This window comes from Lissotriton helveticus, chromosome 11 (genome assembly GCF_964261635.1).
Source record: "Lissotriton helveticus chromosome 11, aLisHel1.1, whole genome shotgun sequence".
Classification (NCBI taxonomy): Eukaryota; Metazoa; Chordata; class Amphibia; order Caudata; family Salamandridae; genus Lissotriton; species Lissotriton helveticus.
In genome coordinates, this window is record NC_136072.1 from 1054046794 (window position 1) to 1054073349 (window position 26556).

Consider the following 26556-nt stretch of genomic DNA (forward strand, 5'->3'; position numbering starts at 1 on the left):
ATTCTTTCTGCTGTCTCAATTTGAGTAACCTTCCAGGCCTCATTGTATGCTGCATATACAGAGGCTGCTATGAAACGCTTTTGACGCTGTTTGCGTGGTCCCAGTATGAAATCACGCAAGTCAGCACCATCAGTAAGTAAAGTTAGGTGTTGCTTAATTTCAGGCAGTGTGGAAGTCTGTAGCCATTGAAGGCATAATTTGCCCACACTGTAGGTTGTTATTATCCCTGGGTGATGTCTTTGGGGATATCTAGGGTCTGGCCTGGTCATTTTGAAACCCTGTGTTTTATTCAGGAATCTATCTTGACAGTGATTTGTATCTGTGGGCCAGATCAACCATTGTTTCCAATCAGGATGTGTTCTGTTTTGGTTTAATATATGGTTTACGTCTATCTCTTCATCTGTATCAGAGCTATTGCTAAACATTGTTGGCTTTGGAATAGACGGTTTATTTAAATCTTTGATTTTGGCTAGGCCAAGACAGGTGGTTTGTTGAACAGTGTCATTTAAAAATATCATTTGTTCTGGGATCATGCAGGCTCTAAACAAAGCTTCTATACCCTGTACTTGCCATTCTTTTGTACCCCAAACACTTTTCAAATCAACATTTTTGTCCCAATAATCAAATCCAAAGGTATTCATTTTTTCAAAGAATGAATCTGAATATATCAATTTTGTGTTGGTTATCATGGTTTTCATCCCTGTCTTGTTTGACAATTTAAAATAAAAAGTTTCAGCATTACTTGTGTTAAAACCTGAAAAATATGAATATTTGTCATAAATGGTTCTTGAGCTCCCTTTTGGAGGTGTAGCACAATGTTCCCATTGATTATAATTTAAAACATTTCTAGGTTGTGCGGATTTATGCAAAAAATGGTTACCATAGTGGTTATAGCAATACATACTGTCATAATTTGTAGAACCTTGCAAATAATCATGTTTTGTAAATTTAGCAGACATTACTAAGTCAGACATCATGTTGTTAATACTTTCGAAGTCCCAATCATCAGCAAATGAGTTTGGTTTTGCAAAATCACTCAAGGAGATCTTGATTTGGTGTGGATATTTCAGGATCTCGACCGGACCATACATTTCATAGTCAGTGTTGTCCCAGGCTACCCCACCAGGTATCGGATTGGCTGTGAAGTTGGCTGAAGAAAGTTCTGAAGAAAGTTCTCTTTTCTCGACGTGTGAAGATGTGTGTGGTTTGAGGATCAAGTTGATGTTCTGACTTGCTGTGTCCATTTTAGCATATTTTCCCTCAATGAAGCGTCCCAAAGTAAATACCATGATGAGCCAAAGTATGAGGATAAATGCACCAAAACCCACCCAAAATTCAATCCATGGAGAAACCAGATATGTTTCTTTCAGATGTTTCAAAAGTTCCTTAGCTTTGTCTTTAAAGGATTTTGATGATGGCTGTGTCTTTGATTCACTGAAGCCGTCAGAGGAATCATCGAAGTTGATGAAGTAACCGGATGCAGTTCTGTCAATTGTTCCAATTGGTTCAGGATTTCTGTTTTTTGCATTTTCACTTGGTACTTCAGTATAGATTGGTGTGTCTCTGCTAAATGTCTTTATTTGGGTTTTCAGAGGTCTGAGTTCTATTGCATTGTTGCATAGTCCTTCTTGTTTTTCTTTAGGCGTTTCGAATGTGATGAGCCTTTTTGTTAGGACCTCTGTGCTGGTAGCAAACCTTGGTGTTCTGCTACTTATTGGGAGTCCACTTGGCCTACTGTTTGTTATTGGCCACATGTTGTGGTTTTACCAGGTCGATGGATACAACTCGGTTCTCCTTTTTACCAGCAAGTGGCGGTAGTACAACTGATCTTGTCCCGTTGACAGACAAGACAGGAACTGCTTTTCTGTAAGAAGGCCCAAATTCCTTCTTTACCGCGATCTTCTCCCTGACTAGATCCCCGACTTTTGGAATCCAGACAGGTCTTGCTGGGACAGGTGGTGATTCTTCAGTGGTCGTTGGCTGTTGTTTCAACTGTATGTTGCTCAGGTCTTTTCTTGTTTTGTTTAAGTCCTGCAAAATAGCCAAACGGTCTTTGACATCAAAGGTTTTTTCTATTACCACTGAAGTCTGACTATCAAGGTCAGAGATCAACATCCTAGTTCCGAATAATAATTCGTACGGACTGAATCCCTTCAGAGAATTTCTTGGCAAGTTATTTAGACTACGTTGGACACTTATTAGATGTTTGACCCACCCAGCTCCGAACCTAATACCTTTGCCGTTATAGATTGCTTTATGTCACGGTTTTTTCTTTCAACAATTCTGTTCCCCTCAGGGTGAAATGGACAAGAGTACCGCAATTGCACGCCCATGCTGACCATGGCCTCCTTATAAGCCCGAGAGCTAAAAGCAGGACCATTGTCCGAATGCAGCATGCCAATTGCGTATGTGCCGATAAAGACTCGCAAATCTTTTATAACAGTTCTGGCGTCAGCCGTTCGCTGGGGCCACATCCATATGAATCTCGTGCATGAATCCACTGCGACCAAGATATATTTATAGTTACCATCCCTTTGTAAGGGACCGCAGTGGTCTAGATAAACACAGGCTAATGGTTTATCCGAGATTAGAAGGGGCGTCTGTGCTGGACGTCTCACCGTTGATACTTTTATTTTTTGACATATTTCACATGCTAGAACATAGTTCCTTGTTTGTCTTCTCATTTGTGGCCACCAGTATCTCTGTTTTAATAACGATACTGTGGCTGAGACGCCAGCATGAATAGAAGCAAGCCCTTCGTGTGCCGCTATTATTAGTCCTAACCTATGTTCCATGTTTGGAATTGCCCTATCCCCCACTCCAGGGATTCGAGCAAAAGGAACATTGTTTGCATCAGTTATGTATGAGTATTTTACTGGAAAGCCTTTAGGGAGTGGTTCTATCGAATCCTTTTCTGAAGCGCTGACAGCTTGTAAAATTTCGCTGTCTATTTTTGTTTTTGACCGGGTGAGGGCAGCTACGGAAGCCGTTTGCACAGCTGCCTTCGCGGCCTCATCAGCCAATGAATTCCCTGCAACGTGCACGCCATCACGTTGATGACTCAGTGTATGTATCACGTGAGTCTTTGGTAGTTCTTTTTGTAAAAGAGCTACTTGTTCCCAGAGCATTTTATGCTTGATTGTGCCACCTTTCGCATCCCTGAATCCGTTCTGAAGCCAGATCTGCAAGTATTCATTATAAGATTGAACGCAATAATACGAATCGCACACTATGAGTGTGGGGAATTCTCGATCGGTATTTTCAAGCGCCATCTTGAATGCTAGTAGTTCAGCTCGCTGAGCTGTACAATCTCCTAGGGATTGTGTTTTAGTGAGGGTTGGTTTAAATTTCCCTTCGTGCCAACGACCTTTAACAATCGCGCACGCAGCACTGTAAGCTTGTTTACCCCCTACTGCGGGTTGTGCTGATCCGTCTGTATATATTATACAGCCGTAGTGATCTAGAGGCAGAATTTCGGTTGGCGGAGGACATTCAAATTCATATTGGAGAAATTCTTGTGTTTTTAAGTAAGGATCAAATTCGTACACCACGTCTGTTGCAGCAAGAGAGTTAGCCCATTGTATCCATCTCGGATGGAGTGCTTTAGCATTTGGAATGCTTGCCTTTGTTACCGCCTCTAAGGCTGGTATTGGTGTCACGATTACTATTCGTTTACCTTGTGCCAGGGCTCGTTCTTTTGCTATAGCTGTCTGTGTTGCTGTAAGAATTTTTTCCGTTGGGCTAAATTTCATTTCAGCCTTAGTGTACAAGTGTGATTTAAATGCAATTGGTACCTTTTCTCCCTCATTAGAGGTCAGGTATGTGAATCCGCATCTCCCTGGGATGACTCGGATCACAAGGTTGCGTGTGTTATCACGTGTTTCTAATTTTGTTTTAATTAGCATGTCTGTTTGTAAGGATCTCAAAATTTCTGTGTGTGTTTGAGTCCAATTGGATCTTTTAAAGTCTGGTTTAATTAGATCATAAAGGGGTTTGACCCTTTCTGCGTAATTTGCAATGTATGTTCTTCCGAAATTTAGGAAGCCTAGAATTGACTGTAGGTTTTTTAGTGTTTTAGGAGCTTGGATTACGGCACATTTCTCTAGGAAATTGTCTGCCAGGCTTTTGCCTTCACTTGATAACTCATATCCTAAGAATAGGACCGTCAGATGGGCAATTCTGGATTTTTAAAAGTTGAATTTGTAACCCTCCGCAGCGAACCCAAGTATTATGGTGTTCACCCTTTTCAAGTGAGTCTCCAAGTCATCATCTGTTAAGTAAATGTCATCGACATAAGATAATGCTTCATCATCATATAGTTGTAGTAATTCTGTTACTCTCGCTGAGAATACCCCCGGGCTGTTCTTGTACCCCTGGGCTAACCGACAGAATTGTTTTTGAGTGCCATTTACTGAGAATGCAGTTAAATATCTGCTCTCTGGTGCTATGTTTTGACAAAAGTATCCATTGGAGATGTCCAAGGTTGTTTTGTATTTTTTGCGCACTATGTTATTCATTAGTGCAGCACTGTGTGAGTTTTGCACTGCAAAGGTTTTGCAACATGTGTTAAGGTGTCGGTAATCCAAAACTAGACGATATGAATTGTCTGGCTTGGAGACCGGAAACAAAGGATTGTTCATTTGTGAGGTGCAAGTTTCAATCACCCCCTGGTATTCTAGCTGATCTAGTATTTCATTTACCTGTTTTTTAGCTTCTTGCTTAATTGGGTACTGCCTTTGTGCAGTAGGTTGTGATTTTAACTGGATTTTGTGAGGAGGAGAATCCTCATCCCATCCTACATGATTTTTATATAAAGCAGGTGCTAAGGCCACTGCCCACTTTCTAGCAAGTGTGTATTTTTTATGAATCGGTATTTGATTCGAGAAGGCAGGCATAATTACTTCTTCGCCATGAGGGCACTCCCTGACAAACTCTGGTGGCCAGTCTTTTTCAGCTAGAAGGATGTCATAGCCTTTGGAGAGGTTATCCCAAAATAGTCCCCTTATTTTCCTAGTCTTATCTCCCTCTATACGTAATGTTATCTCGTATATCTTGTGGGGCTTGCTAACTCTGGTGTCTGCAGTTTCCACTTGAAGGTATTCATTCGTGTCCACTGTCTCCAGATGATTCATAAGGACTTTGCGAGCTATGCTCACCTCTGCTGCGCTGTCTAGCATTGTCTGAGCCCACTCTCCGTTTTTCAGTTGTGTCCTCAGTATTCTCGGCATTTTTAACTACCTTGATACTGGCTACCTTCTTTTTTGGAAATTGTAATTTCTTTTTTTGTTGAGCAGGTTCCTTGTCTTTGGACTTGGCGTGCTCTTCTGATTGTCCTCTTCTTTCCGATTTCTGCGAGGAATTCTGAAAAGATTGAGAGGGACGTGTATCAATGTCTTGATATCTATCAGGTTTTTTAATATTATCCCTATTTCTAAGGTTATATCTATTCCCCGAGGGGTCACTCTGCGGTGACCTCTGTCTTTGGTTTGGAGATTTCTCTCTTCGCCTAGGAGACCTTCCTCGGGACTGGAATTTCTTTTCTTTAGGATTGGATTGTTTGTTTCCATCCCAGTTCTTTTTTGGTGAATTATTATTATTAAAAAATATTTTTTCTGGACTTGTAGTCAGTTGCGGTTTTACTGGTATTCCACCTAGACTATCTCTGCCTAGTTCTTCATAGGATTTTTCTATGATTCTTGCAATTTCAGCTGGTTGGTCTGCTATATCTGTCTCTTTTAACCTCTGGCGGATCGCCACGTTAGCTGCCTCACCTTTTATGTTGGCTAATAATATAGCCGAGACCTGCTTGAAGTCTTTTAGTAATTTCATACCAAGAGTTAAAGCAGGTTCTGGACCGTATTCATCTTGAATTTGTTTTAGCACATCTGGTATTACCGAAATGGATGGAACACCGTGCGTTTTTGTGTAGATGGAAGCAAAGACTGTACCCCAAGTGTCACAGTCCTCAATGTGTGGTGCGATTCCCATTGGGAGACATATAGTCAGAATCCTGTGTTTTTCTAATGGGGTGGTGTCAGGAAACACCGCCTCTATTTGGGTGATTTTCTGTGCCAACCAGAATGGTATCTGTTCCCGTTTAGCTGGAACTTTACCTAGGCAGGATTGGATGTTCTGTGGTGTAATTTTATTTGTGTTCCCCTGGTGAGGGGTCAGCTGTGGAAGTTTAATCGCTGGCTGAATTGTTGAAGTCCGCATTACATACTGAACTAATTGTCTATGAATTTTTAGTAGTTGTTTTAGCTGTATTACCAGCTCTGCTGCAGGCATTCTTTCGATGTCTGGATGTGGTGTGTATCCGGCTAAGACCGGCCACGTTGCTCCTGGTCTACCTAAAGGACCGAGCCTGGTGATGTGATTATTATGTATTAGGGCGCCATCAAATAAGAGCAAATGCTCTTGGAATTTGAGTGGTACTTCCACCTCCTCGAAAGGAGTGTAAATGTCGGGTGGAACCTCTATTTTGTAATAGTGGAAGTACTTTGTTACAGCATTTGCTGCTGGAAAATGTATCCATGTATAGTATACCTCTGTCTGCCGATATTCGTGTGCCTCAATTACGAATATGACTGTGCCACCTCTAGGTGTCAGTCCATTTTCTATAAGTTTTAAGGTTATAGATCTCCTTTTAATGACCGGAATGAGTGTTATATTCGGGTCTGCTGCTTGCATGGTAGCATCAGCATCTGCGAGTTCAGTAGCTAATCTAACTGTTTCTCTTTCTTCATCACTGTCTCCCATTTTACAGACAGGATGGTATTATGTCTATTTGCAGATCAGGTTTCTTTGTGGAACAAAGATTAGATGCACAATATTTTGGAACTGTTTATCCTTCAACGTTGACTTGACCAAGAACCATACATAGGAGTTCCCTCCTGCGAGGTTTTGGAGGATATAACCTTTCACCCACTCCAGACGTCTTTGGAGTATTTGGGAAAAGGGGTCTGAGTGAGAAAGCACGACTGAGTTACTCTAAATGTCTTACGTTAGTTTTATCGCCCTTTCCAAACGCGTTGGGCGCCATGTAGTGTAGCTCCTATTTTCCCAATAGGCTCTGCGCATTGGAATAGTACCTACAGCAGTAAAGGCCTAGACCAGACGTTAACTAGGTCTACTACTGTCGATACTAGACTTAATTTTTGGGTTTGCCAGCTAAGCTCAGAGTTCGCTAGAAACTTTCTCGAATGTTCAAGGAAGGAATTAACTCCCCTGATTAGACAAGAAGGGATTTAGTTTCTGACAACCATAGAACATGACAACTTTGCTCTCCCCTAATCAAGAGTCAATCTCGAGAGTCGTGTGAGCACAAGGCAATTATTTTACTCAGTCAGTACGTGCATTCTTAGTCTCATCAGATTGTAGAGAAAAGGAAGAGACGGGCGTGTTCAATAAAAAGGTGTTATTTATTGATCAGTCTCTTTTCTCATACATGAGAAATGGATCGATATTATTGCAATACTTATAGTTAAGTAAAGTGCATACATTAAAAGCAATAGTATAAAATAATACTGTAAAAACATTGATATGGTTTCTGAGCCATATGATGTTTAAAATGATTAAAATATATTTACATACACATATACATTTGACTAAACGTACTCAACTGGTGTTTCTAAATACGCCTACCCCGTGTACCTGACCTAAGTCTAATGCGTGGGCGGGAATAGAAAGTTACAGTTTAAGTTAAGTTTGTTTTTGCCAAGTGAATAACTAAAGAATTCTCTGTGAGGGGTTATTCAGTTCTGTACCTGGAATTTAGGATGGATGAGGAATAGTATCTCTTTCTCTGCTCTCGATATTCCAGGCTGCCTGCGAGGGCTGCCCAGAAACGCCGGTGCTGGGTCTCTCGGCTTGAGATAGCAGCGCGTCTCTCAGCGCGTCAGGAAGGCGGGGCTGCTGCCAGCGGGGTCTGCTTCTGCTCTCGGCTTCGGCAAGTATGGCTGCTCCGTCTTGTCACCACGCGTGTGTTTGCATAGGGCAAGGTCGGCAATATATATACCTTAAAGGTGCCGAGATTGACGTAAGGATGGACATAGATACGTCAATAAAGATGTCATACGACTTGCTCGTTAGCACATTCTTTACTAAAGTTCTCTGTGAAATCAAAACAATGGCCGCACGGATTATCCAGGTTGTCATAGGTTTGATTTGTTATGAGAACGTCGTATGCCTTATCAGGGGCTGGAGGAATGTCGCTTGTCTAATTAGATCTCAAGCGTTATGACCTAATCAGATAACACGTTCCTGTGCCGTAGTGTGACTGCGTCAGATAACGGTATCTGCATCATGGGGGTTTTCTTGCCTCATGGGCTGACTGTTAGTTAACTTGATAGTTAGTTTAACCAGAATAGGGTCAGGAATAGGGGGACTGATTCAGAACCTATAGAAATACACGACAAGTTTGGGTTTTCCAGAAAGTATTATCACCTCACTCTTGAGATCTTTGAACTGCTTCCAGGCTAAGGCAAGAAAAATCTTGAAATGGATGTGCATTATTCACAAATCTCTTCACTCAAAGATCCCAAGGTACCTTTCTAAAAATCTGGAGGACCCTGCCATATTTGCAGCATTTAGAGCCACCTACTGGAGGGGGGCGTGGCTTGGAGCGTCAAGATGGCGGTTGCACTCTAAGAGTGCTCCGGACCCCTCCGTCATCAGCTCTGAGATCCACTGCCATCAGCACCTTACCTGCATCTGGGCAAGGAGGTATCCCTTTCCTGAGACGGTGCAGCTGCCCTGGGAGGACTAACGGACTGGTGGTGTCCGTCCAGAGTCATTTCCTTTGTCTGCGGCTGTGTCACGCCCCTGAAGATGGTGGACCCGGACCTTCTCTAACTGGCTCCGAAAGACCCGAGATTGTTCACCGGAGGTTCGCCAGAGTCCTTGAGAGGTGAGACCTGCCATCGGAGCCTCCCTGATCCCTGACGCGTGCCTGACAGGACCCCCAACGTGGAGCTCACGCCAGATCGGACTGGTCTTGATCTTCTTCCCGGCCCCTCCCCCAGGCCAAGACATCAGTCCGTGCTCATGCAGGCCACGCATCCATCCTTAGGGCGAGGAGGCGTTGCTGGCAGCAATCCGCGGCTCACCAAGGGGCAGCACCTGACAGAGGCTCCAAGCTGCCCCTCCGGCACTGAAGATGCAATGCTGTAGCAGTGAGAGTCTTGCGGGCCTGCACTGCGCCTGGCTGGGGCGAGTGATCCTGGCACCTGCTGGGCCCTTGACAAGGTGGCGAGTGCGCCCCCCCCTCCCTTCTGCACTGCATGATTGACCCCAGGTCTGAGCGTATCCCCGGACCTGCCAGGGGGTGTGGAATCCAGGAGATTGCGCCCGAGGACCCTTGATGTGCGGAGTAGCGGCCAGGGAGTGTTCATCTCGGCTTCACCCCGCTGTGTGTTTTGCCTCCCCCGCTTTCGCCTCTGGGCCCTGCAGTAAATCACTCTGTAGTATCCTACTATGGTTCTTGTTATGCCTTTTACACCCCCTGCTCAGCCAGTGTGTTTGTGTGTGTGCTGCACAGAATGTTGGAGTGATGTTGCAATTGGAATGTTGGGTGCCTGAGAGGTTGGGAATGACAGTTGAGAATGGGCTGAGCAGCTAACAGGCTGCTCCTGGTGGGGCTGCTCTACAGAACATAACTACCTGCTGTTCTGGAACTATTAACATGTAACTATCTTCAATAAAGCTTCCTGAATTTCATCCATCCTGCGTGGACCTCCTTACTACACACTCCCTAGCAGCGGGCCTGGAGATTGACCCAGCCTGATGTCCTGGCGGCACCCGCCGAACATTTGGAGACAGAGGCTCTTGATTGGTGCTTTTCCCTTGGACTGGACCCCATCCCACTGTAGTGATCCTAACATGCCTGCCGGGAGGCCACTGGGCTATTGACCTGGGGTCCACTGTACTCGCCTGCAGTTCCCCTCTGCTACCCCGATCGTGGAGGGAGCTGGGACCGGTTAACTAGACCTGGGGACAGGTAGTGGATTGCACCCTCTGTGGGCTGGAACAGTGGCCCACGGTAGAGCCTGCAGATTACCTCCCCCCGCCTCCGACGGGATTTCACTGCTATGGGGGATGGAGCCATAAACGCAACGCCGTGAGTGTGACACCGGCCTACAGCCCTTTGGCATGGCGGGACTCTCCCTTGGCTCTGGACATACCCACTCACCCTCAGGAGGGTTGCACCTACAGCAAGGTCCATACGTGTGACCCCTTGGGGGGTACCAGCCCTGGGGCCCAAGGGCTCCGCCACCTGTGGGTCTTCCACCCTGGGGAAAAGGGCGCTCCCGCCTAACCACATTACAAAGAGTCTGAAAACCTCTGCTTGTGGGAGACTGCAATAGAAACCCCCTGACTCGGCCCCCGCTGGATCTCTCACCACTGAACATGGAAAAAAGAACCCGCATACCGGACACCGCTCTAGAAGGCGGTGCCTGCCTTGTACCCCGCCAAGAGCTCACCACAAGGCACGACCCTGTTACCCACATGGACAACTCGCTCTGCACGATGCACACAACCCAGGGGTTTAACTCACTCTGGGTCATGTCCTGGAATGTTAACAGTCTGCTAGACTGCATCAAACGCACAGCAGTCTAGAAATGTGCCCAACGACACTGCTCCGATATCCTCCTGCTTCAGAAGACCTATCTCTTGGGATTCCATTGTTCCTTGCGCGCTACAGTTTTGACAGGGTGTGGCATTCGGGCTTTAACAGGGGCTCCCGGGTGGTGGCCATCCTGCTAAAAAAGACCCTCCCATTTGTTCCCTCTCACATTAACAGGGACCCACAAGGGCGATTCGTGGCTCTATCAGGGACACTGGAAGGGAATCCCCTTAATCTCCTATCCATATACCTTCCTCCTGCGACACTCACTTCAACGCTGAAACATCTCACTGACATTTCCACTCTGCCCTGGGAACGGATGATCCTGGGAGGGGACTTTAACACGATCATGCAACCTACCCTCGACACCAAAGGCACACCTTCCTCCATTAGGGCAACTCATGCCAAGAAATTGGTTGATTGGCGACCACCTTGGGCTTTTGCAACATATAGAGGATCTGGAACCCTTGAATCTCCCATTACACACATACTTCGGCAGCGCACCATACCATGCGCTCATTGACATGATTTTCATGCCCGCCCCGACTGTCAACGTGTGACTGACATATCCATCCTCCCTCATGGAATCTCAGATCATTCAGCATTGCTCCTGCGCCTAGGTGGCGCCCCTGGCGAACTGCGCTCGATGTGGCGACTGAACGCCTGGTTTCTCCAAAAAGCTATAGGACAGGAACTTCAGCAATATTTTCTCACAAATCTGGGCTTAGTATCCTCACCAGGTACCCTCTGGGAAGCAAGTAAGGCCACCATCCGGGGAGAAGCCAAAAGCCGCCTTCGGACGCAACAGATTACCCAAGACAGTCATTTAGCCCTTCTCGAGGACCAAGCACTCCAGCTGGAGGCTGACCTTGTCCTAACCCCAGAAGCGGCCCGCGATTGGCAATTGGCAGCCATACGTGAAGAAATCAAGCAAACCTCGTTAGAATCAACTAAATTGCTGTGGCGCTCATCTGTCGCCCGGGTGTACGGCAAGCTGTGGCACGAACTGGCCTCATACCCCTTGGCAAATCTAATCGTACTTGAGATCTGCAGACCCTCTGGACCAATTGGTCAGACCTCAGTTGAGATTCCGCAGGCTTTTGCAGATTACTATCCTCACTTATACTCAGCCCACAAACTGGAGGGTTCCCTCCCAGACTTTCTAAACCCTCTGCAAGTCCACGTTCCCTGTTTGTCACACTCAGAGGCAGCAACTTTGGACCTTCCCTTCACCCCAGAGGAAATAGGGGCAGCAATCTCCCAACTGGCATCCCAAAAGACCCCATGCCCGGACAGACTCCCTCTGGAGTACTATTCTTCCTTTCGGGAGCTGCTGGTCCCGAATCTCTCCACCTTGTTCCAAAATGTGGCAGAAGTTGGGGCATTCCCCCCAAAACAGATACGGTGACCATTGTGGTCATTCCCAAGACTCAACCACCCTCTTCTGCCACTGCGGACTACAGGCCGATTTCCCCAATCAACACTGAGGTCCAGATCTACGCTACAGTCTTGGCTCAACACCTACGTCCACTCCTTAACAAATTGATCCACCCGGACTAATGTGGCTCCATGCTAGCACGTAGCACCAGACACTGCCTAGGACGCCTTCACTTAGCTCTTGCAAACCACCAGACACTTACCCTCTACCTAGCACTCCTTGTGGACTTCGAGAAAGCTTTTGATACTTTTGACTGGCTCTATCTTGAAGAAGGGCTCACAATAATGGGAATGGTTCAGCTGTTCCGGCGATTCATCCTATACTCTAACCCTAGGGCCAGGGTGCTTATTAATGGAACCCTCTCTGAGATATTCCCAATCTGAAGAGGTACGAGACAGGGATACCCACTCTCCCCGCTCATGTTCGCGCTAGAACCCCTGGTGCGTCTCATCTACACAGTCAACTGGATTCAAGGTTGGTCGTGGGGAAGCCACCGCATTGATAACATTGTTATATACGCAGACGACGCCCTGCTCTTCTTGGGGGACCCAGCCCGCTCTGGGCCTAAATGTCTCCAATCCCTTCAAGCCTTTGAAAAGGTCTCTGGCTTCCAGCTGAACCCGGCCAAATCGACCCTCATGCCTCTTCATCTCTCTAGGGAATGTTTTGACTGGCAGACCACCATTCCCATTAGGCGGCAGTCATTCAAATATTTAGGTATATGGGTCACTCTACTCCCCGAGCTGGACTGGGCACTGAATATCACCCCGCTTATCAAAAACGCCAAGTAGGACCTAAGCTGTTGGCAAACCTTGCTGCTTAATCCACTCGGAAGGGTGGCCCTATTTAAGATGATGATCCTCCTGCGGTTCAAGTATATTATACAAAATACCCTCTTCCACTATCCCAGATGTTGGTTTCGGGACATCAACGCCATGACTACACGGTTCCTGTGGGGAGGTGAAAGGCCACGTATGGCTCTCGCCCGTTGTCATATTCCGTCCTTCGACGGCGTCATGGGCATGACGGACCTATACCTATACTACCTAGTCACCTGGTTGCTGGTCCTTAATGACTGGTTCACTGGAGGATGGTCCGATCCACCTTGCAGAACTGAACTTCGCGACCTGGACTTCCCTCAAATCCAGGCCCTCATGTATGGGTGCCCCATTCCTAAAGCACTCCCAATGGTGACCGGGACAGTCTTCCTGGCCTGGCGTTCGCCCTGCGTCATACACAGTGGGAATCCAAATTGATCCGGCAAACACCACTTTGGCAGGGCAGGTGGCTAGCAGAAGTGGCGGCGTTGCAAGGGTTTAGGTCTTGGCATCTCACAACTGGGTGACATCTGGTTGGAAGACCATATGAGGTCCTTTCAGGATATACAAAACAGCTTTACCCGACACACCTCACAACCTTTCAAGTATTTACAGTCGTGCCACGCCCTGAACACACACATTGCAATGGGCACCACTCTTCCCAAATTCAGCCCACTGGAAGAGCAGGTCATGATGGGAAATCTTGGGAAGGGAGGCATATCACGCATATACTGTTCCCTCACGAACAATGGCCCCACAATACTGGACTCGCTTAAACTTCGCTGGGAGGGTTGGCTGGGCCCCCTTGAAGATGAAGATTGGCGGGACGCTCTTATGGCCCCCAAGACCATCAATGCTACCGCCAGACTCCGACTCATCCAGATCTACTACCTCCACACGGCATACCTTACCCCGGAGAGACTACATAGTAAGTGGGGCTGCTTGCCTCGGCTGAATGCACACACTGTAGGTACCAACCAGCAGACTTCTCCCACAGGATCCGGTCTTGCCCCCGTCTCATAAAATACTGGGAAAAGATAGAATCCGAACTCACACACATCCTGGGCTGGCATGTATCTCACGACCCTATGCGCCTCCTCCTGGGTATTATGGACGGTCTAGACGGGTCCCAAGCAGATTAATTATTCCTTGGGACGGCCATCATGGTGGCCAAACGCGACCTCACTATGACCTGGACACAACCCCCCACACACACTCACACAATAGTTAAATGGCGCTGAGGGGTGGACTGGTGCACCCCTCAAGAGAAGCCCTTGTTCGAAGCCAGAGGCTGCCCTGCCAAGTACCAGAAGTACCAGAAAGTACCAGAAAGTATGGGGTAAATGTCGGACCAGCTGGGATAGAGGGTTCATGGGAATAGCTCTTTGCTTCTGGCTGACTGCTTGTTTTTGTATTCTTTTCCATGTTAAATGCTCGATCGCTGTGAATACTAGGCAATATTGCCATCAACACCCTTACAGTGTCTTTATATACAAACTTTTGTACTGTACTGTGCTGTTGAGCTAACCTTCTCCTTGTGTTCTCAAAAATCGATAAAGTTGCTTATAAAAAAAAAAAGATCAACCTACTGGAAATCCCCAGTTGCAAAAAGAAATGAACCCTTAAACAATCCTGCTCAGGAAGCATACACAAGTTGTGGAACAGCATGACCTCATCAATGAGTACAAACCCTTCTCTTGAGGTCTTCAAGGCTGAGCCGAAAGTACTACGTTCCAACAATTCCTCCTATCATGTTCTGTCACCTTCTGCATGTAGGCTGTCTTTCATAGCAATAATGGGTCTAAAGCAATGGTTTTAGTGGTTCCAATAATTGTTGACATTCCTCAAACAAGACCCAAGAAGACAAACTGACTAGTTGCCTTCTTTTTTTACCATCACGGCTATTCTCTTGCTAGCTTGAATCGTTGTAAAATACGCTGCCAACTATTAAACGGAGTTTCAGTACATTAGAGCAACAAGCTAGTTCCCATCAATTCGATGTTATCTAACTTGAAGTTTTGGAATGAACTTCGACAATATTTGGGTTCAGTTCATGGTATAAAAAAGCTATAAATAGAGAACATAGGCTGTTCCAACGCTCCTGAACTAAGTACAGTAGACATGTCTGTCTTATAGGCACATTTTAAAGGAGACAGTGCAAATTGATCCTCCTCCTTGCAAATGTTAATGCTACAGCAGGGGCATGCACAAACACATTGCTTGCTTTGGTTTCCTTCAACAGACAGATGGATGAAGCATTTAACAGCTAACATCTTACCTTGGCTACCAGCGTGAACAAGAATATTCATCAAACAATAATCAACCTGTACAGATCTCTCTTTCTAGAAAAAATCTGGTACTAGAAAGGTTACACTTCCTTAATCATCTAAACAGTTCATTCTGAAATACTTGCGGACAGTTAAGGAAAAAATCATTACCAGCTACCCTGCAGCCTGTTCTTACACCACATACTGCAAGACGAGGTGGTTGCTAGCGTGAGGTCACTCCCCCAGCATAATGCTATATGGCCAGACAAAAATAAGTGAAAGTTAAGCAGCCCCAACACATATCAATTTTACCAAATGACTGTGAAAGTCACTCATAATAAATTCTGAAGACCCAAACGTAAGCCCTTCAGAATATTCTCAACTCTCATATTCGCAAAATGGGAAGCCCAGAAAAGTGTGGGAAACATGGAGGCAGTTAAAAGTTGAGCCTGCTCATCATACCCCAATAAGAGCTGCATATGGAAATTCTTTCAAACCCATATACGAGAAGGTTGTAGTTTCTGTTTCTTTTGCCTTGCGAGATTTCATGTTCATACATTCCCTCCCCATGCCTCATAACTAAACGAAGAACCAATAAACTTTATGCCCCTTATAAGAGCAAATACAATGAGAGAATTATGGTGGTATCATATATCTCGAGAATAATGCTGTGGGGAAACAACCTCACTTATGCACATACTTCAAAAACTATGCCCAGCATTTGGCTGAAGTTCTTTAAAGGAAATTGAAGATGGAAAATATGTTTAAAGTGATTATCACCACAAAGAGGCCCTTCCAATTCACATGAATATCAGGGGAGCTTATTGGATGGCACTACGAATGCACCAGATTAGCACATTCATTCCTGAGTTATCTAATTTAATTTACAAGTGTAAACTTTCTTTCACAAGTCACAGGTTCAAATCCCTGTTGCCAATTAATTAAGAACTTCTATGTCATGGGAGGCAAAATTGAAAGTGTTTAATACCAATCAAATAAAAACACTCACCTTGGTATACTCTGTTAAAGCTTCAATTAATGCATACGTTGTTTGTGAAAGGTAGGTATGTGTGCTGTCTGTTACCAAAGAAACAGCCCTTTTCATTAAGGATTCATAGGAAAGAGTAGGTTCTGAACGCTGAAAAACAAACATATACTTAGCCAACAGTTCGGTTCCAAAGAGGAAACAAGTCAAAAATATTAACCTTAACCTGTAAACCCAATTTCAAACTACCACATATATGTATCTGTTTACAATTTAATATTTTGTTTTCTGAGCTTCACAATGTAAATGCATCTTCTATAACTGTGCAGTCTTTCATATACGACAGAACGAAAAACCAAAGAAAGTTGACAACACAGAGGCTTTAAAATTCTTTCATGGCAGAAAAGGTCAGAAAGAGTGCTCAATCTAATAATCCAAGATTCTTATCAGTGGGTTATTCAGAGGACAGGATGGCATGTATTTGCTTTCAGCACTATAAACAAGAAATGCTACTTGAATACCTGTCCAATGGGCACAGCACAGAGGGCTGTTCCAAAACCCACTGCCACAACTTTACGCCAATGGCCCCTTACTCCAGATAAAGAATATTTCTGTACTTCAGCCAGAACTGGAACACTCTGTCTGCAATTTTGCAAAAAAAATAAAAACAAACAAATAACAATTACATTGAAAAAATAAATAACTAAAATCTTCACTTTCAGTTCCTGAACACACCGTTTATTTACAGGAGTGAGTCTACCGACACATTTCAGACAATTTTGCTTTTAACTGTTTTACTGAGAATATAATTGTCAGTTAGAGAGGATTCTATACATACAAAATACAGCAAAAACATGTTACTAAATATTTTGATTCTAAAATAATGGTTCTAAGATAACCGATTTTGCAAAGGAGCCTATTATAACTAAAATAAAGGTTTACATTTTTAAACAAGTTTGTTTTTAATTTTAAAAGTTAAAATATTTTTGTGAGAAGTTAGCCTGGTATATGCTGCCCGGCACCTTGCACCAGTCAAAACAACCCTTACGGTGATTTAAGAGGTCAAAGATAACCTTAGAAAGCTATCCAAGTGGAAGCTGTGGAGAGCAGCCTTCAGGCTTAGTCTTGAAGGAATGTTAAGCAGCTTGTTTCACCAGAATGCAATCTTATTGTATTGGCTAAATGAAAGGAGAACCACACAGTAGTTATAAGAATATATATTTATTATTATAACACCTTAAATACCTCACAGTATCTGCTACACGCAGATAAACACAAAGCACACAATCAGGGCTCAAAACATCTGAAAAATGGTACTAGTCCTGTAGGTCTAGTACCTTGAAAAATCTCTTCGACCTAACAGTAACCTACTTGACCTCCGTCTCTGAAAGCGGAGCAAATGTGACAAGATAAGATTTAAAGGCATCTTTATTGCTCATTTGCTTTGTGAGCAATAAAAAGGCCTTTAAATCTTGTTATCTTGTCACATTTGCTCTGTTTTCAAAGACAGAGGACAAAAGTTAGTATGTTTTCCTACTCGCCAGAAAGGGAGAGTAGGACCTAAAAATAGCTCAACCTCATAAAATTTCTCTCGCAAATGCGAGCGGTTGAGTGGATTTGTCGAGCCCTGACAATACTATAGCACAGAAACAATCTTAAGTAGTGTAGTGTAGTTCCTATTATCCCAATAGGCTCTGCGCATTGGAATAATATCTTCAATAGTATAGACGTAGGACAGAGGTTAACTAGGTCTTCTACTGTCGATATTAGACTTAAAGTTATGTGTGCCAGCTAGCTCAGAGTTCACTAGAAACTTTCTCGAATAGACAAGAAGGGATTTAGTTTCTGACAACCATAGAACATGACAACTTTGCTCTCCCCTAATCAAGAGTGTATCTCTAGAGTCGTGTGAAAACAAAAGACAACTTATTTTACTCAGTCAGTTCAGTGCATTCTTAGTTTCACCAGATTGTAGAGAAAAGGAAGAGACAGGCGTGTTCAATAAAAAGATGTTATTTATTGATCAGTCTCTTTTCTCATACAAGAGAAATGAATCGCTATTATTGCAATACTTATTGTTAAGTAAAGTGCATACAGTAATAACAGAATTATAAAATAATACTGTAAAAGCATTGATATGGTTTCTTAGCCATATGATACTTAAAATGGATAAAATAGATACATACATATATACATTGACTAATCGTACTCAACTGGTGCTTCTAACTACGCCTACCCCAATGTACCTGACCTAAGCCTAATACGTGGGCGGGAGTAGATAAGTAGCAGTTTAAGTTAAGTTTGCTTTGCCAAGGGTCTGCTTCAAGAATTCTCTACAAAGGTTATTCAGTTCAGTACCTGGGAGTTTAGAAGGCTGGAGGGCTGGTATCTCTATCTCAGGTCTTGATATTCCAGCTGCCCGCAAGGGCGGCTTGGAAGCGCCGGAGCTGGATTTCTCGGCAGGAGAAAAGGCAGCGTCTCTCTCTCAGCGCGTCAGAAAGGAGGGGCAGCGTCTGTGGGCTTCGCTGTCAGCTGGGCTCCTCGGCAAGTCTCGCTGCTCCAATCTTGTCACCACCTCGTGTGTTTGCTTAAGGCAATGTCGGTATTATTTATACCTGAAAGGTGCCGGGATTGACGTAAGGATGGACATAAATACGTCAATAAGGATGTCATACGAACTGGTCGTTCGCACATTCTTTACTGAAGTTCTCGGCTAAATCAAAACAATGGCTGTGGGGATTTCCCAGGTCGTGGTAGGTTTGATTTGTTTTGAGAACACCGTATGCCTATTAGGGGGCTGGAGAAATAGTGCTTGCCTAATGAGATGGCATGCGCTATGACCTAATCAGATAACGGGCTTCTGTGCCGTTGTGTGGCTAATCAGATAACGGGTTTCTGTGCAGTTGAATGGCTGCTAGTTAATTATTAACCAGACAAGGGTCAGAAATAGGGGGATCGATACAGTACCCATAGTAAATACACCACACCCACTCCACGTAATCTATGTCCATATTTACAAGTCTAGGCATAGTAAACATACTAGTAGTGCATGTGTATACCGAACCACCCCAAAATACAATCAAATGCATTCTGAAAATTGGAAATGCAAATACACGAAAAGATGAGTATAGTTACTATATGCACATCAAGCAGTATAATAATGCTAAATCTAATACGCATATCTTTAAATCAGTATGAACGAAATGCGGAAATTACACATGAAATGGCTCTTAATACAGAAAAAAAGGTCGAGACCATCTCATCACAAAATCATGAATACTTGTGAACATGCTAGAGGGTAACTAATGTCTCTAGAGTAGCTAAATATAGAAATTTTGTTCTCTAAGAATAGTCTTACGTTAAGCAGAAGATAAGTGTCCCAAAAAAATCATAAATATTTTTGGAATGGAAGGGGAAAAAAAATGTCTCGCTCTCTGTTAAAACTGGTGAGAAAATTTCTTATTTGTTTTATTTTCAAAGTTGAAGACCAAATTCAGGGTGTAGGGAACGCCGTGTGCTAGTTTGCTCAAAGTCATTCTTTCTGCTCTGGTGAAAACATCATATTATTGAGACTGTCGAAAAAACTATCAACAGCTTCTTGCGAAAGTTCCACTAACTCGGAAAAAGTTGTTACCATGAATTCATGAGCATGATTGCCTTCATTGATGTTTCGATCAGCATAGCTGACAGAAGGTTGTACCTGATCGATGCTGCTTTCATCTCGTACTTCACTACTCTTCAATCGTAGTGGTGAAGCCTCCACGAATGCCGTCATCAGGATTGGTAGCCGCTGGGGACAGTACAATGCATGAGCCGTTACCGGACCCAACAGAGTCTCTGCGTCCATTGGCACATCCGATTGTAGTGTCAGACAGGTGTCCAACACGCATTCTTCGCCGCATAGCATGCACCTTAATACAGGCATAACACAACTTTGCCACATCGGTCTGAATGAAAGAAACCAAGTCATGTTCAAATCTCGTAGCCGTGCTAGTCTAAGGACTTTAGTTATGCGGTCCTGGTAGCCAATAGCTCGGATTGTTTCTTCCATTGTCGCTGGTGTCTTGTCTGTGACGTGGTTTGCCATAGCGAAGTAACAGGATCAAAAATAGGATTCCTGCCACTAGTCCCAAAAGGAGAGGAAGTCCACCAAAGATGGAATGGACAAAATCAGGAAAAATACCTAGGATGGCTTTGAATGGGGTTAAAGCTCCCGAAAACACTGTCTTAAATACACTTGCGATTCCACTTGTATCAGAAATGTTTAAGATTTCGCTCATTATTTCTGCGAAATGTATGGGGGAATTGGTTGATAACAGTGAATGAATCTCAGCAGTTGTCCTTGCAACTTGGAGATCATACGTTTCTTTTGATGACGTTAACACGGTTGGCGTCTGTAGGAGCACTGTCTTCATTCTGCTTAAAGTATCAATTCGAATAGAAGAAATTTTCAAACTGGGCCATAATCTTGCCTCCCTGTCTCGGGCATCGTTTGGGAACAATACTCGTTCACAGCACATGACCTTCGTAGTCACGGTTATGAGATAAGGTTTTCCGGGCAGCAGACTGCAACATCTGCGATCTACAATTAGAATGTAACTCCCGTTCGAGAGTCTCCTAAAGAATGGTTCTATTTGTGTTGCAGGTATGCCTAGCTGGTGACATGAAAGGTTATTTGAAGTCCCTTCACATGCTCCATGCAAACTAATACCCTGACACAGAAGTGTACCGCTTAGTGACCTTTCACAATTATTGCCACTAAGGAATACACTTTGTCCTTTATTACTAACACATGCGTGTGTATAGGGCAAGTTCCATGTTGACTTAATGTATCCTTTACCCAACCTTTCATACTGGCCTGCCTGTATATATTTTTGGCAGTATTGAAACTGGAAAGTTGTTATCGGAATATTTATTATCCCATGTATTATCCATTCAATGACAGGTCGTTCTGACATTGTCAATGGTAATCTCTCAAGTTTTTCAATGCTCAGAATTGTATAGTCAGCACCCTTCTGTGCCAAACTGATTTGTTTATCAGTAAGGTTAAAGATATTAAATAGTGACGTTGTGTTGATTAAACGCCAAGGCACATAGCCTGAACGCAGATTTTGTAACGTCCAGCCAAGTTTTACAATAGAACGCAATTGGGACTGACCGTGTTGTCACATCAGTAAGTCTTGCGATATTATATCGATTGCTGAAGACACAATACTGTCCAGTGAATATATTCTGGAGGACAGAATCATTAACCCATTGTCCACAACAGAAAGTGATTTTTCCAAATTAATACGGTCAATTTCCCGTATTTTTTCTGCTGTCTCAATTTAAGTTACTTTCCAAACTTCATTGTAAGCTGCATATATAGAGGCCGCTATGAAACGTTTTTGACGCTGTTTGCGTGGTCCCATAATGAAATCACGCAAGTCAGCACCCTCTTGAAGTAAAGTTAGGTGTTGCTTAATTTCTGCCAGTGTGGATGTTTGTAGCCATTGAAGGCAGAGCTTGCCCACACTGTAAGTAGTTACTATCCCTGGATGTTGTCTTTGGGAATATCTAGGGTCTGGCCTGGTCAATTTGAACCCCTGTATTTTGTTCAGGAATCTGTCTTGACAGTTATTAGTGTCTGTGGGCCAGATCAACCATTGTTTCCAATCAGGATGTGTTCTGTTTTGGTTTAAAATATGGTTCACGTCTATCTCAACATCCATAGAGTTATTACTGGTCGTTGTTGGCTTTGGAATAGACGGTTTGTTTAAGTCTTTGATTTTGGCTAAGCCAAGACAGGTAGTTTGTTGAATAGGGTCATTCAAAAATATAATTTGTTCTGGGATCATGCAGGCTCTGAACAATGATTCTATACCTTGTACTTGGCAATCTTTTGTACTCCAAACTGTTTTTGTTTCAATGTTATTGTTCCAGAAATCAAAACCAAATGTATTCATTTGCTCAAAAAATGAATCTGAATATATCAATTTTGTGTTTGTAAGCATGGTCTTCATACCTGTCTTATTCGACAATTTGAAATAAAATGTTTCTGCATTACTTGTGTTAAATCATCAAAAAACAAATGACGCCGTGCACACCTTAATTCTCCAGTTAGTCTCTGTATAAGTTTCCACCTGTGTTGCGTGCGAAGCCCGGTATCGTGAGCTGCCAAATCACGTGTTGGTTAAACCACTTCAAATACTGGGGCGTATTGACGCCCCAATCCGGACGCACAGCTTTGAATCGTGCATTGCAATAATGCCACAATAAGTCCATTTTCATCAATTTTTATTCAATTAATCCACTAGTTAAACATTTCAAACTCGTTAATCTGTCACATGTACGCCACTTATAGATGCCTGTATTCCTTTAAACGCTGAAGGTATGCACGTGGCTTTGTCCTAAAGCACGGAATGCAACATAAGTATTTCTCCTGAGATAATCTTTTTCACCCAATGCATTTCGAGCCCCTCACGGCTCTTCGTCAGGGGTCTATCTACAAATTCAAAACATTTCGGTTAGACTAAACATTCACAAATTCCTGTCGCAAGAGTATTATCCGCAGATGCAACAATAGAGAGGTATATACATACTATTTACGTTCTTCCCGCCACTAACGTTTTTGCCCACTGAAATCAATTAAACCTGAATGAATGCTGGTTCCAACTTCTTTAAGTTCACACGGTGTAAACAAAATGAAATGAGTGAGTTAAACACCCACTGCTTAGTTCCCATGAATGTGAATACACCACCTTTTACAACCCCCAAACATAATCCCATACCTTCAATAAGACATTCTGGTTCCTACTCTCCATCCGATCAAAAACCCAACTCTGTTCATCAATGCCTCACTCCATTTCCAACGGCTGTGTTGTGATCCCACCCCTTTCTCATCATTTAAACTCTCGCTTTAAACTCACGGTTCCTCCCCTTCAAAGCATCAAACTACCAGTCCCAGAATGCCTTACAAAAAGTCCATCAACTAATCTCATGCAAGTGTTGTACTGTTTGTAGTTCAAAAATGACTTATTTTCACTTCGTAACCCCTCTCCCAGTCATTTAAACACATTGACATTGAATTCCCCGCCCACCCGTGAATGTCACATTAAACGCTAATGGCACCGAGTATGACTAGATCACTAAACAAACCCGCTGATTTTACTCATCAATATCGCGCTTTCTGTCAAAACGTGTAGTTAACGATATGTCCAACCGCTGATGATCCCTATAGCTTTAAAGTCGTAGTTCATCAGATCCACTTAGAGAAACAGGATTGTAAAAGACTGCCATGTGACCATGTGGTTAATGTTTTTTTCATCATCTGTTGTTCCTGGGTGCTACTCGTCGAAGGCAGAATAGTGATACTTCATCAAAAAACAAATGACGCCGTGCACACCTTAATCCTCCAGTTAGTCTCTGTATAAGTTTCCACCTGTGACAGATTAACGAGTTTGAAATGTTTAACTAGTGGATTAATTGAATAAAAATTGATGAAAATGGACTTATTGTGGCATTATTGCAATGCACGATTCAAAGCTGTGCGTCCGGATTGGGGCGTCAATACGCCCCAGTATTTGAAGTGGTTTAACCAACACGTGATTTGGCAGCTCACGATACCGGGCTTCGCACGCAACACAGGTGGAAACTTATACAGAGACTAACTGGAGAATTAAGGTGTGCACGGCGTCATTTGTTTTTTGATGAAGTATCACTATTCTGCCTTCGACGAGTAGCACCCAGGAACAACAGATGATGAAAAAAACATTAACCACATGGTCACATGGCAGTCTTTGACAATCCTGTTTCTCTAAGTGGATCTGATGAACTACGACTTTAAAGCTATAGGGATCATCAGCGGTTGGACATATCGTTAACTACACGTTTTGACAGAAAGCGCGATATTGATGAGTAAAATCAGCGGGTTTGTTTAGTGATCTAGTCATACTCGGTGCCATTAGCGTTTAATGTGACATTCACGGGTGGGCGGGGAATTCAATGTCAATGTGTTTAAATGACTGGGAGAGGGGTTACGAAGTGAAAATAAGTCATTTTTGAACTACAAACAGTACAACACTTGCATGAGATTAGTTGATGGACTTTTTGTAAGGCATTCTGGGACTGGTAGTTTGATGCTTTGAAGGGGAGGAACCGTGAGTTTAAAGCGAGAGTTTAAATGATGAGAAAGGGGTGGGATCACAACACAGCCGTTGGAAATGGAGTGAGGCATTGATGAACAGAGTTGGGTTTTTGATCGGATGGAGAGTAGGAACCAGAATGTCTTATTGAAGGTATGGGATTATGTTTGGGGGTTGTAAAAGGTGGTGTATTCACATTCATGGGAACTAAGCAGTGGGTGTTTAAGTTCACACGGTGTAAACAAAATGAAATGAGTGAGTTAAAGAAGTTGGAACCAGCATTCATTCAGGTTTAATTGATTTCAGTGGGCAAAAACGTTAGTGGCGGGAAGAACGTAAATAGTATGTATATACCTCTCTATTGTTGCATCTGCGGATAATACTCTTGCGACAGGAATTTGTGAATGTTTAGTCTAACCGAAATGTTTTGAATTTGTAGATAGACCCCTGACGAAGAGCCGTGAGGGGCTCGAAATGCATTGGGTGAAAAAGATTATCTCAGGAGAAATACTTATGTTGCATTCCGTGCTTTAGGACAAAGCCACGTGCATACCTTCAGCGTTTAAAGGAATACAGGCATCTATAAGTGGCGTACATGTGACAGATTAACGAGTTTGAAATGTTTAACTAGTGGATTAATTGAATACAAATTGATGAAAATGGACTTATTGTGGCATTATTGCAATGCACGATTCAAAGCTGTGCGTCCGGATTGGGGCGTCAATACGCCCCAGTATTTGAAGTGGTTTTACTTGTGTTAAACCCTGAAAAGTATGAATATTTATCATAAAATGTTTTAGAACTACCCTTTGGAGGAGTAGCACAATGTTCCCATTGGTTATAATTTAAAACATTTCTAGGTTGTGGAGATTTATGGAGATAATGGTTACCATGGTGGTTATAGCAGAACATTTGATCATAATTAGACGAACCCTGCAAATAATCATGTTCTGTAAATTTAGCAGACATTACTAGGTCAGACATCATATCATAAATACTTTCAAAGTCCCAATCATCAGCAAATGTGCTAGGTTTTACAAAGTCACTTAACGAGATCTTAAATTGGTGTGGATACTTCAGGATTTCAACCGGGCCATAGATTTCATAATCAGTATTGTCCCATGCTACACCGCCTGGTATAGGATTGGCTGTGAAGTTCACTGAAGAAAGTTCTCTTTTCTTGACGTGTGAAGATGTGTGTGGTTTAACGACCAAGTTGATTTTCTGGCTTGCTGTGTCCATTGTAGCATATTTTCCCTCAATGAAATGTCCCAAGCATAGTACCATGATGAGCCAAAGTATGAGGATAAATGCACCTAATGTCACCCAAATTTCAATCCATGGAGAAGTCAGATAGGTTCTCTTTAGTTGATGAAAAAGTTCCTTTGCTTTGTCTTTAAAAGTTTTTGTTGATGGCTGTACTTCTGGTTCGCTTTGTCCTTCTGAAGAATCATCGAAGTTGATGAAGTAGCCGGATGCTGTTCTGTCAATTGTTCCAATTGCTTCTGGATTACTTTTTGCTTTTGGCTTTTGCTTTGTTTCATTAGAAAACTCTGTAGTTACATCATCGTAGGTTGTTGTTTTTTGATGAAAAGCTTTGATTTGGGTTTTAAGAGGTTCAAGTTCCATTGCTCTGTTGCATAGTCCTTGTTGTTTCACTGTAGATTTTCCAAATGTGATCAGTCTTTCAGTTTGAACCTCTGTGGATGTAGCAAACTTTGGTGTTCTGCTACTTCTTGGGAGTCCACTTGGCCTACTATTTGTTATCGGCCACATGATTGTGGTTTAACCAGGTCGATGGATATGACTCGGTTCTCCTTTTTACCAGCAAGGGGCGGTAGCACTACTGATCTTGTCCCGTTGACAGACAAGACAGGAACTGCTTTTCTGTAAGAAGGCCCAAATTCCTTCTTTACCGCGATCTTCTCTCTGACCAGATCCCCGACTTTTGGAATCCAGACAGGCCTTGCTGGGACAGGTGGTTTTTCTTCAGTGGTTGTTGGCTGCTGTTTCAACTTTATGTTGCTCAGGTCTTTTCTTGTTTCATTTAAGTCCTGTAAAATAGCCAAGCGATCTTTGATGTCAAAGCATTTTTCTTTAACCACTGAAGTCTGACTATCTAAGTCCTGGATTAACATTCTAGTCCCAAACAATAGTTCGTACGGACTGAGTCCTTTCAGAGAATTTCTTGGCAGGTTATTTAGACTACGTTGGACACTTATTAAATGTTTGACCCACCCAGCTCCTGAACCTAATACCTTTGCTGTTATAGATTGCTTTATGTCACGGTTTTTTCTTTCT

At 43.3% G+C, this 26556-nt stretch overlaps 1 protein-coding gene across 1 annotated transcript in view; it reads right to left on the bottom strand.

Annotated features, from left to right (window-relative positions):
• The window catches only part of DIABLO (diablo IAP-binding mitochondrial protein), a 200143-nt gene that overhangs the window by 102954 nt on the left and 70633 nt on the right, over positions 1-26556 (bottom strand). The window contains exons 2-3 of the mRNA XM_078667559.1: positions 16654-16774; positions 16157-16285 (exon numbers count right to left, since the gene is read on the bottom strand). Of these exons, the coding sequence (XP_078523685.1) occupies positions 16157-16285; positions 16654-16774 (250 nt within the window). The remainder of the gene's footprint in view (positions 1-16156; positions 16286-16653; positions 16775-26556) is intronic.